Source organism: Ananas comosus, linkage group 22 (assembly GCF_001540865.1).
Source record: "Ananas comosus cultivar F153 linkage group 22, ASM154086v1, whole genome shotgun sequence".
Lineage (NCBI taxonomy): Eukaryota > Viridiplantae > Streptophyta > Magnoliopsida > Poales > Bromeliaceae > Ananas > Ananas comosus.
Genome location: NC_033642.1, coordinates 1,595,421 through 1,619,806, shown reverse-complemented (window position 1 = coordinate 1,619,806; position 24,386 = coordinate 1,595,421). Strand labels below are relative to the sequence as shown.

At 35.2% G+C, this 24,386-nt stretch overlaps 2 protein-coding genes across 3 annotated transcripts; one reads left to right on the top strand and one right to left on the bottom strand.

Annotated features, from left to right (window-relative positions):
* Positions 455-10,462, bottom strand: LOC109727319 (conserved oligomeric Golgi complex subunit 7). Its single transcript, XM_020257388.1, has 10 exons — positions 9,973-10,462; positions 7,532-7,621; positions 7,286-7,405; positions 7,099-7,200; positions 6,722-6,969; positions 4,759-4,904; positions 4,129-4,327; positions 2,946-3,618; positions 2,202-2,534; positions 455-949 (listed from the first exon to the last, which is right to left on the bottom strand). Exons 1-10 carry the CDS (start codon positions 10,261-10,263, stop codon positions 671-673), a joined length of 2,481 nt encoding a protein of 826 aa, XP_020112977.1. The 5' UTR covers positions 10,264-10,462; the 3' UTR covers positions 455-670.
* Positions 14,220-16,185, top strand: LOC109727029. Of its 2 annotated transcripts, none has more exons than XM_020256890.1 (3): positions 14,220-14,365; positions 14,572-14,681; positions 16,052-16,185. In XM_020256890.1, exons 1-3 carry the CDS (start codon positions 14,248-14,250, stop codon positions 16,139-16,141), a joined length of 318 nt encoding a protein of 105 aa, XP_020112479.1. In that variant the 5' UTR covers positions 14,220-14,247; the 3' UTR covers positions 16,142-16,185. The 2 variants fall into 2 exon arrangements, with proteins under 2 accessions (XP_020112479.1, XP_020112478.1); XM_020256889.1 differs by having other exon boundaries at positions 14,313-14,465.

Below are 24,386 nucleotides of genomic sequence, written 5' to 3'. Positions count from 1 at the left end.
ATGATGATCATTGAATTCACATGAAAACGTATACCAATTACCAACTACTGTTGGAATCCCCTGACTTTTTGTGGTGTTAGATGTGTCTTCTATTTTTATTTGATTGGATAAGTGAAAAGTGTGCAATTTGATTACTTCACGGAAATATGTTGTTTGTACATGAGGACAAATCAATTGTGTGTTATTGGCACAACAAATACAAATATGATGAACGATTAAGTGTCCAACGAAAGTGTGAACGGACAGGCGAATTTTGTTTTTATATGACAATTTTTTACTATCATTCCATCATATTGAATGCTAAAACAGTTAAAACTGGTTGTAAATTTTTTCGAACTTTAATATCAAGCAGGTGCATTTAAACAATGTATTTCCAAACTAGGCTTAACATGCTAATTTTGTCACTGTTCTTCAGATAAAACTCCAAATGCTTTTATAGGATATCATGTAGATATAAACAAAAAGTTTCCCATCAGCACAGTTTTGTTTGACACTTGTACTGATAATAATAGAATTATAGTGTTGACAAATTGTCTTCCTGTGTGAAATTAAATGTATGCAACACGAATATGGGACAATTCAGATTCAAATGACAACACTTCTTTATAATAAGCTTCTGCAAAGCAAAAGCGAAATCAAGAGGAAAAAGTAATCAGAGAAAACAAAAGCACTAATCTAAACTAATGCGGCGTATCCTGCACACGAGATTGGCCGTCGGGAGGTCGAGCTGGCTCCCGCCGTCGGTCTTGATGAGGTCGCGGAGTTGGTCTCTTGGTGTTGATAGGCAGGTGTGGAATGTGGAGAGGAACGGAGGGATTGGCATCGAAAGTGCGGAGAGAACGTTGCTCAGGTACTCTATATCGGCTGAGAGCTGCTGCGCGCCGCGGTCGGTGATGAAGTGGATTCCTCGCAGCTGCTCCGTGAAGAGTGCTGTGGCTCCCTCAGCCACCTAGCAGTAATACCAAAGTGGAGGAAAAAATCAAAAAGATCGAATTAGCACAACGAATACGGTAGGCAAAGAGCGCAAAAAAGGATAGGAGTCAAAATGCGATGAACAGGCGATAAAAGCATTTCTCCTTTATATTCAAGTGTTCATGCTGGGATACCATTAGGAGGAGAATGGCAGAAATTGTCAAGGTCCTGTTTGGATGCATAAATATCTTATGCGGTATATCCCTTCGATTTACTCAAAAATCATAATAATATTCAATAGATAAGGAGTATGATCAGATGTCCACAAGAGATACTATATTCACTGTTTTAGTCATTTTTTCGGACTAAAATAAATTATCTCATAGATAAAATATGCTATCCTATCAAATCATAAATGCCAAGATCTTTCTAAAAGGAAAAAAAAAGATCAAATTCCTGCCTTTCAATCACACAAGAAAAGTTTCATTCACATAAGTTATCATTGGATTTCTTATTTCGGCATCCAAACAGGGCCTAAGAGTTTGATTCTCCTTTGGCCGATGATAATTTCATTTAACATAAGGTTTGCACAAAGGGTGCTTTTTTCAGTTTTACAGCATTAGCCAACATTTCAACTTCTGAGACGAAACTGCTCATCAACTGAATTACCTGGATGAAAGTTCTAAAAGTTTGATGGATTAAGACATAATGTGAACCATGTCTGCGTATACATCAATCATTCAAAACTTTGCAACATTGTTCGATAGAGGAGGAGGCAGTATAACCATAAAAGCTGAAAAGTAGGCCAAAGTTGCAAAAACAGAAAAAAAAAAAAAAAAAGCATCACGTTTTCAGCACTAGATCCCTTCTATTGGTATAACTTATGTTTCAAATAATATTTCAATTTTTTTTCCTAACTATATCTTGACGGAAAATACACCAGAAAGGGGTAAAGTGCAGAAGATTTTCACATTAAGGGGATTAAAACGTTACTTTTCCCTTTCAGAAGGGCAAGGCGCAAATTATAATATATTTATGGTTCTTTTTTTTCATTTCAGCCATTTTTCCAAAAAGACCCTTGAGTAACCAGAGTACAAATACTTCCATAAGAATATCAATAGTAGAGGAACAGTGTTTGCTGCCTAGTTTTTAGCCTTGAGTTTAATATTTGATCCAAAGGCTAGAGAGTAGGTAGAAAACACTATTCATTTACTACCAATAGTATCCCATATGAACTACATATATGTGCGCGTGTGTGTTGTGTTTGTTTGTGTGTGCGTGTGTGTTACCTTAAACATCCATTCTGTGGCAAAAAACTGAGCCTCCTCATTGCCGGCCTCACTGCCAGAGATGCCTTCTACGAGTGGCTCCAACTGCTGTGGCAAGGTGAGGAGATACTCGCCGACGCTGGTCACATAGGCCTGCGGGTATGCACTGAAGGTCGGGAGAGGGAGAGCGCTTGGCTCCTCCACGGAAGACCAGATCGGCAGTCGTGACACATCGCTCAGGCGTTGCCGGACTTTGGATATGAGCACGTCATAGACGAGCTCGTTCACAGTGTCGGAGAATGCCGCAACCCTTTGTGACGTGAGGGGGAGTGCGTGAAACCTTGGATCCTTTGACTGCACAGTAAGGAACAGAAATTGGAAAAAGGGTAATATGGGAAGGAAGAATACTCGTCATTCATTTGCAAGAAGCAACTTAAAAATATCATGTCTTCAAATTGTATATAAACTGGATCTTGCTTATTATTCTGGTGCAGAATATAACACAACAATCTCTAAACTTGCTGGAAGTAAATTTTCTACCTTCTATGATCCAAAAAAGATAGTGTATTTAAAACCATCTTTTACCATCAGTAGGGTACTCTATTTTCTAAAACATGCATCTGTTATTATATATTCACATCATGCATGCTTCTCTCTTTCTCTGTTTTTCCTCTTTTTCTTTTCCTTTTCTGGGCAATGACATATGCATTCATTGCCACCACAAAGCACTAAATGCAAGGTTCTCAACAGGATAGACCAAACTACCTGCTCTAGTAAATTAAAAAGCTTTTTAGCTTTTTCTGGCACGTCAGTAAGTCTCAAAGCCGCCACATCGAGGGCTGCCCTTCCTGCAAAAACTTCCGCATTCTCATCGACAGGTGCTGCATGAGATTTGTCTAAGCTCGAACCAAATACAGAAAGAGACAAACTTGTTCCGATTCTAGCTAAAGTAGCTCGTAAAGAAGCCTCGAAAACTGCTGTTCTGCTACTTAAACAATCTGCAACAGTGAGAATCTGCAAAGCTCCCTGAACAATTGACCATTCCTCCTCTTCGGAAACCACATCCATTAAACGGGCCCCACCTTCCTTTCTATCCAAACCCGCATCCTTTTTCGCGCTATCACTATGTGTAGTAGTATTGTCAACTCCACAAACTGTTCTCAAGGATTTTAGGGTTTCTTGTAGGTTTGACAAGTATTGCAACATGATATCATCGAGGGCCAGTATAAGTTCATCAGCCTCAGATCCACCAGTAAAGTTGATGCATCTTTCAACTGCTGCTTCGAGAAGCACTATGATTTGTGGGATAGATTCTTCCATTCTACGAACAGTTTCGCTGAGCTCTATGCCCTGTGCACCAACTCCGCGAGAAACGGCTCCACGAATATCTATTCTTGTGATCTCAGAGGAAAGTATCGCACGCTCCATATGTCCATACCTGAAAAAGGAAAAAAAAATGTTTTGTCACTAAACAATTAAAAGTGACCATAATTACAACGGGGTTTACATATGTAACCCTGAACATGAAATCTATTCAAATATAAAATCCTAAACTGAATATCTCTGATATAGATATAGCTATACCATTATACTAACAAAATTGATCGTCCTTCAGCGTCTTATCGTCCTTTCAAATACAAAACCAACATCCCCCTGAATTAGAGTTGGACGACTCTCCAACATATGATAAGGATACTTTTGTAAGAGAGTGCTTTTAAGTGGAAAAATATTAAAATTCAGTTTTTGCAAGGGCATGTATGTGAATAGATAATGAATAGATAAATTATGGATTGATATGTAAAAGCCACACACAACCCCACCCTCACCCCCCCCCCCCCCACCACCAACACCCAAAAAAAAAGTCTCTCCTAAATGATGATGCAATTTCGATGCAATGCGTATTAACTGCAGATGCATTTATACTTCGAGAAGAGTAGATTTTGCACACCTCACTTTAAACAATTCATAAGGTGAATAAACAGCTTTCAGTGTATTCAGTAGAATCAGAAGATCAGATTCTGAAAATAGATGCTGAAGATTCCTTGCAAAAGTACCAGTCACATTGTGCAGTTCGATTAGTGCCTCGAGATGCTTATTCTGCAGCTTAGTGCCTTTTGGCATGTCGCCAGACAAGATATCCATAATTCCTGAATAACCGGATAAACGAACCATTATATTATATCAGAAAAATATCTTAAAATGGCCAAGGCCTTAGAGTATTCAGATTCTTACAGAAAGTTAATTGACCTAGTTAGCATGACAAATGAGAAACTCAGCGAGCCTTAGAGTATTCAGATTCTTACAGAAAGTTAATTGACCTAGTTAGCATGACAAATGAGAAACTCAGCGAGCCTTAGAGTATTCAGATTCTTACAGAAAGTTAATTGACCTAGTTAGCATGACAAATGAGAAACTCAGCGAGCATGATGCAAGGATATGACACCTTATGTTATAAACAAACAATAAGTTACAGGAAAATCATTTGATCTGAATAAACAAATGAAAACTAAATGACAGATAATTCATATTCTACATATGCTTCCTAATAATAAGAAAAGGAGATTCAACAAGGACTCACCTTTTGCTAGGGTTTTGGTTTCAGGAACTACATCTCCTGTTGCAAGGTTGAGACGGGAGACAAAGCTAGCATTCAATTCACTCATGGCCTCAATGAGTAGTTTTGGAACCAGGGATTTGTAATCATCAGGGAGAGAATTTATGCACCTGCAAGTATTACAATCTTCAGCATGAAACTTCCTCCACTTAAAAGAGCAACATCTATTATTAATAGCAAGGATAAGTGCCGTGGCACGGGGTTGTGCCGGAAACTTGCCGGCACGGTACAGCACGGTGTGTGCCGAGCCGTGCCGATGCGTGCCGGTCAAAAAAATTCTTGTGTGCCGACGCATAATAGCATAAAATATTTATTTTCTTTAGCAACAAAATATTCTAACTATTTATTATGTCTTTTTATCACATCTTTTGAACTTTATTGAGAAAATTACTTACTAATTTAAAGAATAGAGGATTTTGAGCTGTGCCATCGGCACGAGGTCTGTATTGTGCTGGTATCTTGTTGGCACGGTACGGCATGGTGGATACGGCCCATACCGACGGGCACTTAAAACCTTGATTAATAGCATATAATAGTGTCTCCTCTCTTTAAAAACAGTTGCATGGTATATAAAAAAAAATTATCAACAGTATGCCTAAAATATCAACCAATAGAACAACTATTGTTTCGATTAGCCTATGCAAATGTATACCATATAGAAAGGTAAAACATTTACAAAAAATTAATTAAGGTAAAGAGCACTTTCCACATTCTAGTGATTCAACAGTTAGTTGTTGTCATAGTAGAAATGTTTAAGGGTGCGTTTGGTTCGCATTATGAAAGATTACTAGGAATAAAAGATATTCGAGAATCTTATTCCTATTCATCCTATTACTAAGAATGTGGAATTCCTGTGTTTGGTTCGCACGGTAATGTTAATTAGCCATGTTATTTAATATTGCAAAAAATATACAGTTAATTAATTTATTTATTTAATTAATTTTAGATAATGTTACCAAAAGTTTCAACATTTTTTTAGAAAAAAGGGAGAGAGAGTATAAGTTAGAGAGAGAGCATAATTAAAAAAATAGAAAGAAAAATATAGTCGAAATTAGAGGGGGTGAGAGAGTTGAAATTTTAGAAAGAGAGAGAGAGAGAAAGCTTAGTTTAGAGAGAGAAAAAAAAGTTGAATTTTAGAGAGAACAATAAGTTTAGAGAGAGATATAAGGTTAGAGTGTAAAGAAAAATAATATCAATTAGCTGGCGGGTAGGAAGAAAGAAAAAGATTAGACATATTATGATTACCCCAATCCATTAATATGAGAATACCCACCCTCCCTCAAGGGAATGAGATTAGTCCTTTGGGGTGAATCTTATTCCCAAGTGAATCCAATATTACCAACTAGATTACTTAGTGCGTTTAGCCAAACACCGTCATATTTTTTTATTCCCATTGGATTACTAGGAATCTTTAAAAGATAGCGCGAACCAAACGCACCCTAATTGTCATTTGAATGCGCAAATTAAAATACATCTCTGGCTCTAGTTTATGATAGCAATACAAAAAGCATTCAAATCTCATCATTTACATGATTCAGACTAGCTATGCTTAATGATATTTCATTCAAGAACCAGTCCCAATCCGAGGTTGAAAATCTGCAATTAATCCATTTGAATTAATGCATCTAGTCATTGACCATATGCTACTTACTAAGCATCTGCTACTCATATGCAATGATGAAGAAAAGTTCGCACTGCAGTACCCAAATATGATACGAATAACAATGGTAGTAACCGCACCATTCTTGGCAGTTAAAAGTTAGCCATGTTTTGACAAAGTATAGGTTCCAGTTAAATCACCAGTATGCAGATTTCCAAAAACAAAAATAGATTAAAGTTATTGACAAAGCATAGGTTCCAGTTACTAATGGTAACCATACAACTTCAAATATTGCAAGAAAACGAAGAGCAAACATAACCAGCATACCATTTCCATTCTTGTTCAAGGTATAGTAGAGTCTCATCATAGAAGCTCGGTAGCCAGCTAGAAAAAGAAAGGGAGGCTGCATTTTCACCATGCTTCTCCATCTCTAGCTTGTTAGCTCTTTGTCTCAAGTCAAAGTCTTCCCAGAGTTTTTTTAACGGTTTGATGTGCATCTTAGTATATTGCAGCTCTAATGACTTGAACCTCCCAATACGAATAAGTATACGACGTAAATCTTGAACAGCATCAACCTTCAAAAAAATAAATTGCAAGCTCAACAAGGTAAGTTAGCATACAATGTGTATCATAGAATATCTCTTATTGTCATCAACGGTCCAAACATACAAGAAAAAGGAGGGGACAAATGAAACAAGAACCACCTTGCGATTTGAAAGTGCATCAACTAAACGAGGGAGGACCATCTCATCCAGCCTATCTTCCAACACTTCAAGCTGCTTTCTCACATTAGCAAACTCTGCAACCTGAAAAATTAAGCTTCTTCTTGACAAATATATCTCAAAAATTAACATTTTTCATTAGATTATCAGAGGAAGAACAAGAGAGTACCTCACCAACAGCTGACAAGCAATGTCTCATGGTTGCAAGGGTTTCTGCTGCTCGTGGAAGATCCCCACTTGCAAAAACATCCTCTACACTAGCACTCAACTGGGTCAGACCAGCAGCATCCTGTTCATTCCATACAAAATTATAAAAATGCAATGCTGATATTTTAATATTGAGATAGAAAATAAGGATATTACATTTTCACACTCATCTAAATCATATAAAAACAATAAATGGAAAGAATCAAACCTGCAACGTTGCATATGCTGCTTCCATCCGCCGTTTAACAGTATCAATTCTCGCCAGAGCAGCTATAGATTCAGCAGATGTGCCCTCTGCCTGTCAGTTTAAATTTGCAAAGCTTATATTAAACTTCATTCGACTAACATTAAATTGATGCCTAACAAAACCGATTAGTTTGTAGTCTTTAGCCTCAAGGACCATACTCCAGTAATTTCATACAGATGATACCTTCTAGAGAAACATAGACAGTATAGAGTCTGAAATCATAAATGTATAAAACACAACTAACATTCTCCTATATGAAATAAATTACTAGTTTCAAGTTAAATCAGATAAAATCATAAGATACAAAAGCACGGGCAGATAGCATTGTCTTTCTGGTTCACTATACCACAATTATTGAGGTGATGCTGTAAGTACCCAAGTAAACCAACCAGTGGGACTGACAGTCTCCTAGTAGATCTCATTTAAAAACAAGCCAATTATTTAAGCCATGATTCCTTCACTCATATGAGACCATCCACTAAAAAAATGTAAATGAAGCTGCACAAGAAATGAACTGATTGGAAAACTTTTCAAACTTTTCAAACTGATTATCAGTAAAAGAGTAAGTAAACACCGCCTTCAAAAGCAAGCAGAGTTAAAGCAGGTGCCAGGAGCAGATGCATAGTCACTATCAAGCTTCCGACCAGCTGTTGGAGTGCAAGCTTCTGAACCATTAGCATTGATTCCTGGTTAACTCTACTTAAATTTGCCTATCTAGCAACAATAAATAACAGGACATTCTGGAAAAACTACAGAGAGAAACAATTAATAAACAAAGAACTGAAACTAGATCATTCAGACATTTAAGTTACAGTAATGCACCATGAAATCTACAAAATACACTAGCGGCCGCAGATATGCAATATGTAGTCCTCACTATCACGACCTGACCATCTACACTTAGATTTAACTCTACCCATCCAAGATTAAAGGGCATAATGAAAAAGTATGAAAGACCAGAAAAACGACAGTAAGCCCACAAAACAAATATCAAATCCTCTTAACAAGAATCGCTAGCGATCAAAACATGGCATCTCCCTTACCATCATCAGCTGCAATCTGTGCCGAAATTCGCCCTCATGCATTTAAATCTAAAAAGAAGCATGCGAAAATACAAGAGAAAGAACATAAATCCTTTTCATCAGAGGTCATCATTGCTTTTCCAATCAAAGCACATAAAAACAAATGCATACCACTTGAACTTAAGAAACCCAATCGAGCGATCGAGACCAATTTACAAGACAAGCAAGAATTTAACAAAACAAGCACACTGATTCTAACATTCCAAATCTAGCATTTGCATTGGGTAATTAAGAATATCAAAACTAGCCCTACCATCCTTGAATGCCATCTGCTGTGAAGTTGAACATCACTCATCCAAGACAAAACGGAAGACTGGAAGAAAGCAAATTAAGAACAGAACAAAAGGAAAGCCATTTGTTATATGGCACGATCTTTTTCTTCCCTCCTCATCGAAGCACATAAACTAACACGACTCATCGGAGTTTCAGAAACCAAGTTACGTTAAAGATCTAGAATAGAAACCTAATTCACTGGAAGGTAAAGGACATCAAAGAGTCCAACATTTCCAAATCTAGCATTTCCAGTCAAACCACCACTATCCATTTCATCATAGGAGAACATTGTTCCTCCAATCAACCTACTTAAGCTAAATCTGCAATTGAGACCAATTGACACAAAAAAGGAAGACTTTGACAAAATAAGCATAGTGAATCTAAAATTTCTCATATCTATCATTTGAATTGGTTGCCAGAAACAGAGAAGTCAGCTGAATCTACCATTCGCAAATTTGGCAATTGCATTGGGTAATTGAGAGACAGAAACACAATTGCATTCAAAATAAAAGCACTGAATTTACGTATTCTAATCTTGCAATCAATCTACAGCAGAGACAAAAGAAAAAACAACATAACAATAAGAACACTGCATCCATCATTGAACTTAACTTACCAAATGAAGCTATCAATTCACAAGAAAAACAAGAACTCGATGGAGAAATAACTCTAACAAATAAGCACACAGGATCCATCATTTTTGAATCTTAGAATTACCCTCTTCAAACCCAAATTTGTTTGAACTTAACTAACCCAATCAAACTATCAATTCACGAGAAAAAAAAAGAGTGCGATAAAAGCAAAATAATAACACGACAATAGGAACACTGGATCCATCATTTCCAACAAACCTTAGAATTTGAATTTGGTAATGATTGAAAAATGAGCACACCGGATCCATCATTTTTGAATCTTAGAATTAGCCTCTTCAAACACAAATTGAACTCCACTAACCCAATCAAACTGTAATAATTAGAACACTGGATCCAATCATTTCCGACTGTAAAGTCTTAGAATCTGCATTTGGTGGCGGAGATCGAGACGAACCTCTCTGAGGGAGCTGAGGATGGATGCGACAGCGGAGCGGAGGGCGACGGCGTCGTCGCGGAGGCGGAGGACGTCGCGGCAGGCGAGGGGGACGCGGCGGAGGGCGTCGGCGCTCTCGCGCTCGAGGGCGTCGGCGATGCCGTCGGCGGCGGAGCGGAGGCTCTCCTCCGCGTCGGCCATGAAGCGGTCCAGCGGGTCCTGCGGGTGCCGGCCCTCCAGCGCCGCGTTGATCCATCGCTTCGGGTCGAACCCCTCCTCCGCGAACTCCCCCAGATCCACCACCACCACCATCCCCTACCCTTAACCCTAACCCTAACCCTAACCCTAATCCCGACACCCTTTCTCTCTCTCTCCCGCTTCCTCCCTCTCTGCTCGGTGTCGGAAACGCGGAGTAGTGCTCGGCTGAAGCCGAGAGAGGTACCGGCGCGGAGTCCAACTTCCGGTGAGTTGCTTTGGCCTTCGGGGAATATCAATTTGCAGTTTTGCAATTTGCACTCGAAAAGGGCATTTCGGTAATTTAATTTCTACAATTTTAATGTTGTAGTATTTTTGGGAAAACTTTAAAAAGCCCCTGTGGTTTCCAACATTCTCACTTTAGTACCTGTGGTTTAAAGAGTATCAATTTGCCCCCATGTGGTTTTGTTTTTATTTTTTCTATAGCTTTTTCCTTAATATTTCGTTAAATTATATACAAAAAAATATCACATATCCATCTAGATTTACTGAATATTTACTTTAGTACCCTTTAATTTTAATTTTGTTATTGATTTGAAAAAAAAAAACAATAAAATTGATAAAAAAAAGAGAAAAACGAAACCACAGGAGGGCAAATTGATACACTTTAAACCACAGGATACTAAAGTGAGAAAGTTGGAAACCACAGGGGGGATCTTTGAAGTTATACACCCCCTCAAAAACTCCTAACTTTTTTATTTACCGCTCTTAAAAGGTTAAGCGTGTTTGGTTCGCCCTTTTTTGAATCGAAATCGAAATTAGCAAATCCTTTTGCCAGTATTTGATATGCAGGACTCCCATTTCGATTTCGATTATCGGATGAATGGGAATCCCCCCAAGTACCCATTTTCTCAATTCGGCCTAAGAGGCCGAATTGGAAATTAAATCTGAACGGAATTGATTTGTTCGGATTAAATTTAATTTTTTTAAACTTATTTTTAAATTAAAACATAAGTTTAACTTTAAAAATTATATTTATAAATTTTAATTTTAATTTTAATTTTAATTAAAAATTAAAATTCAATCAAGCATTTTGAATCTAATTTAAATTTAATTTAAAATCTAAAATTTTATTCAAATTTTATTTAAAATTTAAATTAAATTTATGTATTCATTTAAATTATAATTTTAAGTTTGAATTTGAATAAATCGAAATTTAGTTTTATATTTTGAATTATTCATTCAATTTCAAATTTTAAATTTTTTTAAAAAATATACTTAAAATTTTGACACTATTTTAAAATTTTGACGTAAATTTTTAATATTTAATTTTCACCAAACACTAACAATGGAAATGATTCATTCTGATTTCAATTCAGATGGTGAACCAAACAAAATGAGGTGATGAATCATTCCGATTCCGTTTCCAGCTTATTCTCATTCCGACTCCGATACCGATTCCGACTTTGAATCAAACACACCATAATATTAGATATATATTTTTAATATTCCAAATTATTTCAAATATACATCTACTCAAGTTATATTCTGTTAGTGAACAGTGAGAACAAATGTTATTTCTAAAAAATTACTATTGTACCCTTTCAAATGTATCTTTCAATCGTCACCAACTTTTCTTATCTGCCCATAACTTTTCTTATTTGCTCTTAAAAGGTTAATATTAAAAATACTTTTTTTAATACGGTTAGTGAACTGGTAGGAACTGCTGTTATTTCTTAAAAATTACTATTTTGTCCTTTTCAATATATACTATTACGGTCACTAATTTTTCTTATTTTCCCTTAAGTTAGGGATAAAGAAAGTATTTTGACTTTTTGCCTTATCAAATATNTCGGATTCATCCTCCGTGGTCCCTTCTTGCTGCCTATATAATATACCTCTGTAAAAATTTTATTTGCAAAAAAAAAAAAAACCTATTTCTCTCTTTCTGATTTTTTCTATCTCTGATTTGGTAGCGAGCCCTCCGCGGCCTTCGATTTCACCTCCGCGGGGTTCGATTTCACCTCTGGGAAGCGAATCGAGCAGAAGCTTCTCGATTACAATCAAGAGGCCGAGCGGTTCCGAGGTGAGAAAAGAAAAAAGCTCCCTCTTTTGATGTTCCTCTTTTGCTATTCGGTTGTAGAATGTAAAAAATTTGAACAAAATCCCTTTTTTGATGCTCCTCACAATTATAAAAATGGCATATAGTTGAAGAGGTCACAACACTTCTATTTTTTTTACATCTTAATGCTTTTCAATATATACTATTACGGTCACTAATTTTTCTTATTTTCCCTTAAGTTAGGGATAAAGAAAGTATTTTGACTTTTTGCCTTATCAAATATATTATTCTACTATCATCAAATTTTCTTATTTGTCTTAAGCTAAGAATAAAAGAGATATTTTGATTTTTTTTTTTAACTCTAGTAGAAATATAATTCAGGTTTAATTTGAGATAGCTTAATAATTACTAACAGGGGAGATATTTTTTAATAATGGAGAATGCACGAGAATATATTTGTAACCAAAAAAATTAGGAGTATATAGAATATTTCGAAAATTTTGAATGGTACATAGGCAATTATGCCTATTATTTTTTTATAATATTTTTTATTTTGGTCGCCTTTAAATTTTTTTTTTTTTTTTGAGAAAGAGGTAGCACGCTACCTGCGTCATTCATTAAGTAAATAAATTTAGCTACATAGGGTGAGGCAACTAAGGCCTCAGAATGGCGGAAAAGCGACAGTACCAAGGGAAAGAAGGAAAAACGAAAAAAAGGAAAAAAAAAAAAAAACAAACTCAAGACCAGGTCTAGCTCAAGCCACAGCCGTTACCCAGCTTTACAATGTTCGGCCCACTCTTTTACCAACACTCCGATACAATAGATTGTTAGCGAAACGTCAGTGTGTAGATATCTAAAAATAGCGTTGTTCCTATTGCGCCAGATCAGCCACCAAGTGGCCACCACCAGTTCTCTGATCCGCTGTATAGCTCCTGTAATAGGCCCTGAAGCTCCTGCAATAAAGAGCACATATAGTCTGAGTCTTGTACATACGATAATATATGCATTTATGCACATTTATAATTTGAAATCCGTACCTTTGGTAGGATATCTGCTACCAGCATCTTAAGCTCGAGATAACTAGCAAAAGTCATGTACCTCATTGGCCGCTACAAACAAAGAACGAGAGTTCAGAAACGATAGAAATATTAAATAAAATGTCAAACAAATTCGGAATAAAAAAATTAGCTCTTCATCGCAAACTTTCTTAATTTGCTCATGTGCCTCTTTGCTGGGCATCTATCAAGATAATTAGTTTTCAATAGAAAACAGAGTTGCTTACAAGAATAAGCAGAAACAATATTCAAGGGAAGAAACATAATTAGAGCACGGTGTATCACCCACGACGCCAAATTTCAACAAATGCAAAATCTATCTGTTGACTTACCGACGCGTCGATGCGGTCCACAAGTTTCTTGAGCTTTCAAAAGTGACAAATAAACAGATTCAGTCCAAGAAGCCAGAAATAACCAGTTAAAAGTTTTACTGACATAGAGAGAGGACTCACAAAAAATTTAGCGCGACATTTTCCACTGGCATCTTCCATAATGTTTTCCGCATGCATTGGATGCTTCTCTCCAATTTCAGCAGCCACGCTTGCATAGGCCCTCTGCAGTAGCAGTTACATTGAAGAATGACGAACAACCAAAAAGACAAAGAATTCAAACTTCAAACAAAATCTGCAAACACTAACCTTCTTCAAAACAACCTAATATAAGTAAAATATGTTAGTACAATATTTCATTTAATATAATAGATTTAAACGCAATAGTCAACATAATCTATAAACTCTTATGAATCCATATTTCCTTTTGTCCACGTGGCAACATTAGCTTAATCTAATCTCCCGTGGGCCCTACCTATCATCATAAGGCACTCTGTTATTTAATTAGTGGGTGGGTCCCACCCAACTAAATTTTCCTATTTAATCTTTCCTGCTTCTAATTAATATCGTCTTCCACCTCCGGCTCCTTCGCTCGCTCCTCTAGGTGTCGCTCCGACTCCTGTTCCCTCTCTGGACGGACTGTTGGGCTGAGTTCATGGCCGGACTTCTTGCCATCGCCCCGTTTTCTTTGGCGACACTTCATTTCGTTCACCCCCTAGATGCCGCTCAGACTCCTATTCCCTTTCTAGATGGAATGTTGGGCCGAGTTCATGGTCGTCCCTTCTTCCGGTCGCGCCGTTCCTATTAGCGGCGCTTTGTTTCGGCTTATTCATTCCCTCCGGTCACGAAAATGGCTCGGATTCATCCTCCGTGGTCCCTTCTTGCTGCCTATATAATATACCTCTGTAAAAATTTTATTTGCAAAAAAAAAAAAAACCTATTTCTCTCTTTCTGATTTTTTCCATCTCTGATTTGGTAGCGAGCCCTCCGCGGCCTTCGATTTCACCTCCGCGGGGTTCGATTTCACCTCCGGGAAGCGAATCGAGCAGAAGCTTCTCGATTACAATCAAGAGGCCGAGCGGTTCCGAGGTGAGAAAAGGAAAAAGCTCCCTCTTTTGATGTTCCTCTTTTGCTATTCGGTTGTAGAATGTAAAAAATTTGAACAAAATCCCTTTTTTGATGCTCCTCACAATTATAAAAATGGCATATAGTTGAAGAGGTCACAACACTTCTATTTTTTTTACATCTTAATGCTGCTAATCATAATGTTTTCATATATGATTTGTTATGCTGTTAATCATAATGCTTTCATATATGATTTGTTTGCAAAATAAATTGTATATATGTATTTAGTTTCTTTTAGAATATCAGAGTTTGATACTTGCGAAGATTTGTTGTTGTTTTTTTTTTTTAGTAGGAACTTTTTGATTGCAATGTAATTTTATTGGATAGTGCCAATCTGTTGATGTCAGAGTTGAATTATGTTCAAGTTGTAATTGCTTGAGGCTTCTGGTTTTCGCACTGTAGTTTGTCTGCATGGTTCTTCTCATATCCAAAAAAGATATAGTTTGCTGGCAATGTGCTTTTTCTCTCCCTACCCATCTATGTCAGCATTTTCATATTCAATCTAAGAGCAAACTAAGTTAGAGGGCCATCTGAATTGAAGAGTGATACTTATCCATAATAGTTCTACAACTTTTGGTTTAATTTCATTTATCTTAGATGTTTCAATTGAATTTTGTCAATTTGGATCCTTAGATTCCAACAAGTGTATAATTTTTGGATTTTAAACATAAATAAAATTAATACTTTATGTTCCTTGGACTATCAACTAACCTACTGATGCCTCTGCCTAAGCAACATACAAGTAATATAACCCTTAATAGTACTTCTACCGGCCAGAGAAAAAAACTGAACGGAATATAATACTAGACCCTTGAATAAATTGCTACCAGATGTTTCATTTACTAAAATTTGTGTTTTGAGAGAAATATTCTATAAGACATCCTATGCAGTTACTAAAAATTGTGCCATGCAGACTTTATATTTGATACTTATCGAGTTTTTTCTCCTTCGCACTTTGAAGTTTATGGAGTGAAACATAAGCCTTGAAATCTCTGCTCTTTTGTGATTATGTTAATGTGCTTGAGTTCTTTTGCCTATTATTATTGTCTTTGTGCTTGAGTTTTCAGTAAAACATAACTATGATTTTGTAATGAAGTGTATACAATCATTTACAACTAATACCCATTGCTTTGTATTTTTCTATTTATACACATGTAACCCATTGCTCTTTATTCAAGTTGTGCTTATTGTCTATCATGTACATTTTCTATTTTAAATTGAGAGTCTCCCTTTATTCTTTTTTTCTTTTTTTTTTTTAAATTATCTTGACCATGTATGCATACAAGTTCATTCCCATTATTCCTTCTGTCTTTATTGTCCTTTTGTTTATGTAGAACGCAGCGGAAGTATTCGTTCGTACCTTTTGCGGAAGCGATTCACGTTATAACGCCCGGATCGTCGAGGTTGATTCACGTGTCCTTTGATCGTCCTTGTTTAGATCTTCTCACGTTCCGAACTCGCGATGGATCGAACTACAAACGAGCACGATCACAAATCCACCGTTCAAGTTCCTCTTAGAATAATAGGTCAATGGAGGATGTGGTTTCTCTCTATTATTTTCTTATTCTCTCTCTTTTTCCGTTCGTTCGTTTTATGTGGGATCGCCCGTCTATTTATAAGAAATTCCAAAATCCTAATAGCGTTAAAGATAAGGCCAAATCGGTTATTATTTGTTATCCTAATATGATTAGATTTATCTCTAATTAGCTTTTCAATTTGAAAGCGAGATTAATCCTAATCCAATTAGATAACATAATATCCGTCGGATCGAACCCGCTTATGGGCGTACCCGATTCGATTTAACCGAATGCCAACAGTTTATATATAATCTTCATAAAACTGCTAGGAAATAACTAGATTTGTATGCTTATGCTGTACAGTAAATTCATATTTGTCGTCTTCCATCATGTGTTAATACTCATGTATAACCTCTCGAAACAAAACCTGAGCAGTCAAATGTACCCTTAAATGCATGCATGTTGTGTTCTATTATGTGTACACTTATGTCCAACCTCTCAAAGCATAATCTGACAAGCAATTGCCAAAACAAGCATGTTCCTTTCTTTGGGATAAATTCTAAAATTCAGAGAGAGAGCTCTGCGAATTTCTCTTCGATCGAAAAAAATAAAATCATGCATATACACAAGCCTCAAATATCAATCGAATTAATTTTAGTTTTGCATATATATATTTTTTAATGAAGTTAAAGCAGAAAGTTTTTATACATATTAGTTCATCCCTATTATTCTTTTGTCTATATTTTTCGTTTGTTTATATCTAATCTTAAAAAAATGTTAGGAAATAAACTAAATTTATGTGCTTATGTTGTAGAATAAATTCATGCGTGTCGTCTTCTATCATGTTTTACTACTCATGTCTAACCTCTTGAAGCAGAACCTGAGTAGCCAGATCCATAAATGCATGCATGGTGTATTCTACCACATGTAAACACTTATGTCTAACCTCATGAATCAGAAGCTGACAAGCATTTGCCAATACACTCTGTTTTTCGACTTTAACAACTACAAATTCAAGATGAATTCCTTGATGCGAATTTTCTACATGGGATGCTTCATAGTATTTTATATTTGTGTGAATTCACTTATGTTGTTTCGAAACTTTAACAATAGATCAAATTTCTGTTAATGCTACATATGTTTGATAACAATTTTTACGATCATAATAAAGCGGAGACTGAGAGTAAACAAATTCTTCTTTTTAAAGCAGTTCAATAAAGTTGACCAATAGAACAGTGGCCTAAACTTTATAATTATATCCTTTTTCCTTTGCAGATATTGCCCTACTGCTTTTCATACGAAATTTATTTTTATGAAAATGCCATAGTTTGCATGTTTTTCTTAAAATATTTTTTACAAAAAATAACTCCTTATCTGATATGTTGTATTTTCATGGTTTTCAAAATTTTTGATTTTCTTATCTTTTACTCCGATTTTCTACAGTATATATATTTAATTAATGTTGTAGTTCTGATAACAAAGATGTTATCTATATATATTTATATAGTATAAGTGTATATTTTACTTGAACATTCCTCTTATCACATCTTGAGCGCAGTTCCTTTTTATTTTGTTGTTGCTTCTCTATTATGTTTACTATCTGTGATTTATTTCAGCATACTTCTAATAAGTTCTAGGAACCGTAATATTAAGTTTATTTATTTGTTGTATTTGGCGATTTGATGACAAAATTGAATAATCTTTTTATGATTAATATGAAAAGAGTATATATATGTAAGGCAACTTGGGTGGCAGTTATGCAAGCCGTTGCAACAAGGATTTCACTTACAAGTTGATGTAAGCAAAACATATATATGCTGCTTGCCTAATAAGTCTTCTAACCCTTATGAAATTCCGTTCTCTTTGTCCCACGTGCCAACATTAGCTTAATTTTAATCTTTTTAGCCCTACCTTGCATCTTAATACTTCTATTAAATTAATAAGTGGGTGGGCGCCCACCCAACCAAATTCCTTTTACCTACCTACTCTGCTTCCAACTTAATTTTCTTTGCTTTCTAATTAACTTCATCTTCCACATCTCGGCGTCCTTCGCTTCGCCCCTTTAGGATTGCCCTCTCTGACTCCTGTGCCCTCTGACCGAATGATGCGGCTGAGCTTCATGGTCGGGCCTTCTTCCCGTCGCACCGTTCCGTTAGCGACACTCGTTTTGTTCGCCCCCTAGATGCCGCTCCGACTCCTTGCTTCCTCTCTGGACGGAGATGTTGGGCCTAGTTCATTGGTCAGCTCCTTTTCGGTCGCGCCGTTTCCCATTAGCGACGCTTCCGTTACGCTTATTCATTTCCCTCCGGTCACGAAAAATGGTTCGGAATTCATTCTCCGCCGTCCCTTTTTACTGCTATATAATATGCTCTGTAAAAATTTATCTTGCGGCAAAAAAAACTCTATTTCTCTGCTGGCTTTGCGGTTCAACTAGGATGCAGTTACTAAATAAAATGCAACAGTGATTACCCCAGGCAAGAAATACATAAACTATTGAGAACATATAACTATATGCGGCACCTTTTTTCTTCGAAGACTTCTGAAATGAGAAAAATCTATTTGTGCGACTATTGATAATGCCTCATTTAATATCTGAGCCTATAGTTAAAAATAGGAAAAATTTAACTACATGTTGATCTTGTCGATTTGCTCAAATTTCTACTACTACTGCTTATACTCCTTATGATGTGTATTTTACATTAGTTTAGCGTTTGCATTTTTCTTTTTTTTTTCTGTATCGCTTTTCTACTACAAGTCTTTGCTGATATTTCTCTAGCTTTCTACTTAACCTTATGGCTGCCTTCTTCATTTTATTTCACGTTTATATCTTTTCGATTGTTGCTGATGATGTTTTTTTTTTTATAATCAATTTTTCGAATTGCTGCTTCACTTGATCTTTTGCTACTATTTTCATCTACTGTTATATGTGGATTGGAAAAGATATTGGAGTTTTACTATTAGTTCTAATTCATTCTTTTCCTTCTTTTGTATACGAATACTTTCGGACGCCTTCTCAATAAGAGGGATCAGCCATGGGAGAGAACTCAGTAAAGATAGCAAGTGTCCCTTCATTAGGCCTGTCTCGATATGGTTGCACCACATGAGCAGTCACATAGCCGCATCACATGAGTCTCACCAAGTTGCACTTCAACCCATCCTCTCTTGCAAATGTTAGCAAAACTCGTTATCAGTCGTCACCTTTTGCCAATAAACTGTTAATTGAATTCCTTCAAGTGTACTGTTTATGAATAATCCTCGAGGAGTTGCTATCTCAATCCAAAGAACAAGGCACATTATGCTATAATGGAATTTGTATTAAATGCAATGGTATTGAGATGGATTCACACGGACATGATGCCAGCTAGCTCAGAGTCTTAATGCCTGTCTATGGACACTAGAAACATAAACTCAATGTTAACAGTCAGATCTATCCCTCCAGTTCTCCTGTTCAATTTTGGACAAATCAGGTTTTCTTTAGTGCACGTGGAGGTATTTCCTGACATTTAGGCAGGTATACTTTCTGAATTAAATTCTATTTCCTTTTTGTCGACATGTCAAGTATTTCTTATATTTGGACTTTTGTACGAAATACTGTCAGTTTAACCTAAATTATGAGGTTTGTTATGGATTTGTGTCCGCGCCTAACCTGTCACCCTTTAAACTTATCTATCGCTAAACTCATATTTTACAAAGTAAATTAACTAGGATGAAAATTGCGAAATATTTGCAACCAGTGTGGTTCTGTATATTATTTTTATTTATTGTTGTGATGGTGTTTTCTTACTATTCCTGTTAAATTATTTGACTATTAAGTTCTGACACTTATATATTCTAATTATTTTTGCAAGTGCTGCTGCTTCACTTGATTTTTTGTACATGCAATCGCATTATTTTTTGAGGACAGGCAGGTTAGTAATTATTTCTTAATCAACTTTTTCTATAAGTCTCTATTTCATTCTTTCTTTTAATTTTTTACTGACTATTATTTTTTCTTTCAGCCACTCTTGCACTCTTTCCTCAGCTTCTACAACTCAATTTTATTGTTATCTAATGGAACTCCTGCATGTTGTTGAATTAACTGCTATACTTTTATTTGTTTGTACTCAAAATTTTTTAGTTCTTTTATGTATTTACTATTTGTCTTTTAATGTATTACCATATTTCCACAAGCAGAAACTAACCAAAAAAACAAAAACGAGAAAAGCAAGCCTTCTGCTGCTTTCAATCTCCGCTCCGCCGGTAGCTCTTAAACAGGCCCTGAGCTCCTGCCAATAAAAGAGCACATTTAGTTCGAGGTCTTAAACATACGATAATCAAGAGCATCCGCCACATACGCATGCATATCATATATCTCGCATGGCATATGCATATATTCACATGCATTATTTTAAAAATCCATTACCTTTGGTAGGATACCCAGTTTCTTTGCTTACCAACATCTTAGCTCGAGGTAACTACGCAAAAGTCATGATACTTCATTGCGCCACTACAAACAAACGAACGAGAGTTCCAGAAACGATAGAAATATTAAATAAGATGTTAAACAATATTTCTTAATTTGTTCATTGCGCCTTTCGCTAGACTCTATCAACATAATTAGTTGTCCATAGAAAACAAAGTTGCTTTGCAAAAAATAAACGAGAGTAATATTCAATGGAAGAAATATAATTACAGTACGGGTGTCATGTCCACGCGCCACAATTTCAACAGAATGCAAATTTTCTATCGACTTACTGACGGTCGATGCAGTCTCAGTTTCTTGAGCTTTAAAAGTGATAAATAAACAGATTCAGTCCAAGAAGCCAGAAGAATAATAAGTTAAAAATTTTCTGACATAGAGAGATGACTCACAAAAAATTTAGTGCGACATTTCTCACTGGCATCTTTCAATAATATTTTCTGCATGCATTGGATACTCTCTTCAATTTCAGTGGCCACGCTTGCATAGACCTCTTGCAGTAGCAGTTACATTGAAGAATGACGAACAAACAAAAAGACAAGAATTCAAACTTCAAAACAAAATCTGCAAACACTAACCTTTTTCAAAACAACCTATCTCATAAATAACAGTACACACTATCTCTTATGTTCACTGATTGTTCACTTGTAGATCGCAGCATGATACATTTGTTATTGGCACACTGTAATTTTTTTTCAAAGCTACAATTAATAAAATATAAAGTAATAAAAGTGTGCTAATTTTGCATAAATTAAAATAAATAAATATAATAATAAATTATGTTATGTACAATATTTTCATATATATAATTATAAGTAAAATATGTTAGTGAAATATTTTATTAATATAATAGGCAAACGCAATACTCACATTGTAAAAGCACTATCAAACATTATTTCAATAATATAATATCCAACTTAAGAAAAAAAAATAATGTAATGTAAATTTAGAGTTCCATCTCATATATTTTTTTATTTAATTTATTTAATAATATAATTCAGGATATCTTACTATATATACTCATATAGATTAGCTAATTGATATTCTATTTTTTTTCGAAATGCATATCATTAGATATTAAAAATAATAAAGTATATTGATGAATAATAAGAAAAAGTTAAGTCTTAGCATCTTAATATAATCATAACGGTTCTACTCAAAGTGATTATATGTGGCCAAAATAAATCTCAGAAAGTCAACAATTGAATTATTATTGTATGCCCCCTTCATCTTAGCCAATAAACCTTCATAACCATCCAAATTCCACATAATACTAAAAATAATATTATTTAATTTTACCGTGAAACTACTATTCTGCAGTAATAACGAAATTGATACAGCAAGATACTCCATATGGTCACTTTTCTGTCAAAAATTATATGCGATAAAGTTGTCGACTCAATTGTTTACTGTAAAATAAATAATATTATTACATACTTATATATTTATAAAAATAATATATAAAGGTGTGATATTTACATATCATATGCTGTCTTGAAAAGCAGACATAGATTTTAATTTCGCTACAACCAGCACTAATTCCTCAAATAACATTCTCAACATACCAATATTTATTTTAGTTTTAGTAAGACTGGATCCTACAATTATGAGCCTTCGTCTGCCAAAGGTATATTTTGGTGGTATGTACGTACTATATTAATTTATTTGGTATTTGAGTTTAGGATAATAAAAATAATATTAATTTATTTGGTATTTGAGTTAGGATAATAAAAAATAATATTAGAGATTATTTTTAGATAATTATTGTAAATTAAATTCATTACTTGCTATTTTTTCTTTATTTGATTCTTTCGGCATGAGCTATTTGCAACATTGTGAGATGTTGGGTAGAAAGAAGTCGAGACCACTTTTATGGAATGTTTGGTTTGGATATGTCTTATAACTTGCTGCTTTATGCTTACTTTAATGCCATTGATTTTTCCACACCATTTTTTCCTAGGCATTTACTGTCAATCACTGTACTAATTGGTCTACATATCATAAAAACATATTATTTTGGTGTTTGCGACCAACAAGATGTTGGAAATAGTGAGATATGAACTAGATTGATGCAACGAAGGTTTTTAATGAAAATCTTATTTCGTTTATCATTTATTGCTGAGTTATCTCATTGATCAAATTGACAGATAAGTCTAAATGCTGATATGAAGTATGCTCTGTGCGTTTGAGAATAATCATTTATTAACGGATTTGTTTGAAGATTACGGATGTTTTAGAGATGTTTGACTGATCATATTATTATCATCTTCTGTATTCTTTGCTTTGATTTATATGTATTCTTTGATCAAATTTAGTGACGGATTTAACTAAATTTTTCATTTTCGCGGGTTGTTATTTTGCGTGAAAATTCTATATTTTGCTACCTGAGTGTGCTTTTTAGGGCTTATTTTTAATTTTGATTTCTATTGTAATTAAGTGATGGGTACAGCTGAATTTCAATTTTTTGGGTTATTAGAAGTTGATTTGACTACGAGATGGTGAAAATTTGTAATTTGCTACCTTGCTTTCCTTTTCTGTGGTTGTTGACTTTAGGTTATATGATCAGTTAAGTAATGGATTACTTAATTTAATTTCTAGGTTCTTAGCAGTTCCATTTGGGCATGGAATGTTTGAAAATCCTGAATTATGCTATTTGCTGCATGTTCTCAGCTCTATGTAGGAAAACATCACAAGATTTGCGTTATTTGAAACAAATTAGAGCATATTGCAGAGTAAGCAAGTAATCTCCATAACTCAAAAAGCTTTTCTCTGTTTTGATTGTTACAACTTCGATCGCGACCGGAGATGATACCGGAGATGATATGAATATTCCCAGAATATTCATTGCAAATTGGCTCTTTGATATCATAGTTGTCAAAAAGTGTTTTCCATCGCATTATTTTTTTTAAATTTCTAGGAAGTTCGTAGTTTAGTGGCTTCGATTTACAAAAATGGGAAACTAAGAGAATGTTAATAAAAAGGATAAGATGAGGGGCTCTGCTGTACAATTACACCTATTTGTAAAGTAGGTTATAAACATTTTTATGGTATACATGATGACATTAAGCATCAATAGGTAAACATGGACTTTTTATTAGGTAGAATAAGATGATGGGGACTCATGTTTTTGTACTAAGAATGACATATTTGGAGAAGCATCTCTAACCTAAGATAACTCATTCCAGGTGTGGTTACTTCTCCCCTCTACATGCTTTGCACAAAAGAATGCTATACTTAGGTTGCTAATGTGCTGGAATAGTTTTTACCAGGTTTTCTAAAGACAGCGTTTGGTTCAGAGATAGGGATAGGAATAGGCCCTTAATCCCCCTTTATATCCAAACGCTAATTTTTTACCCGAGAATAGTAGTTCTCGGTTATTCCCACCAACACCTCCAATTTCATATATAAAACTACCTAAAATTGTTCTTATCCTCGGAAACAACCCAATTTTCATCAAAACACTATTTTTTATCCACATACTTGTACCTATCCCTGTAATAGTAGTCTTACTTATACCCAACAAACTGTACCTAATAAGATAGAACTATCTACAAGTGTGGAGGAACGGAGCAGAAAACGACTTGGGTGATTTTCCTACAACTACTTCACTCCAATGATACTCTTTACCATAAACTCTAATTTCCTTCCTTTTTAACTCTTGACTTTGCAGATTCATAGAAGACCAACTCTACA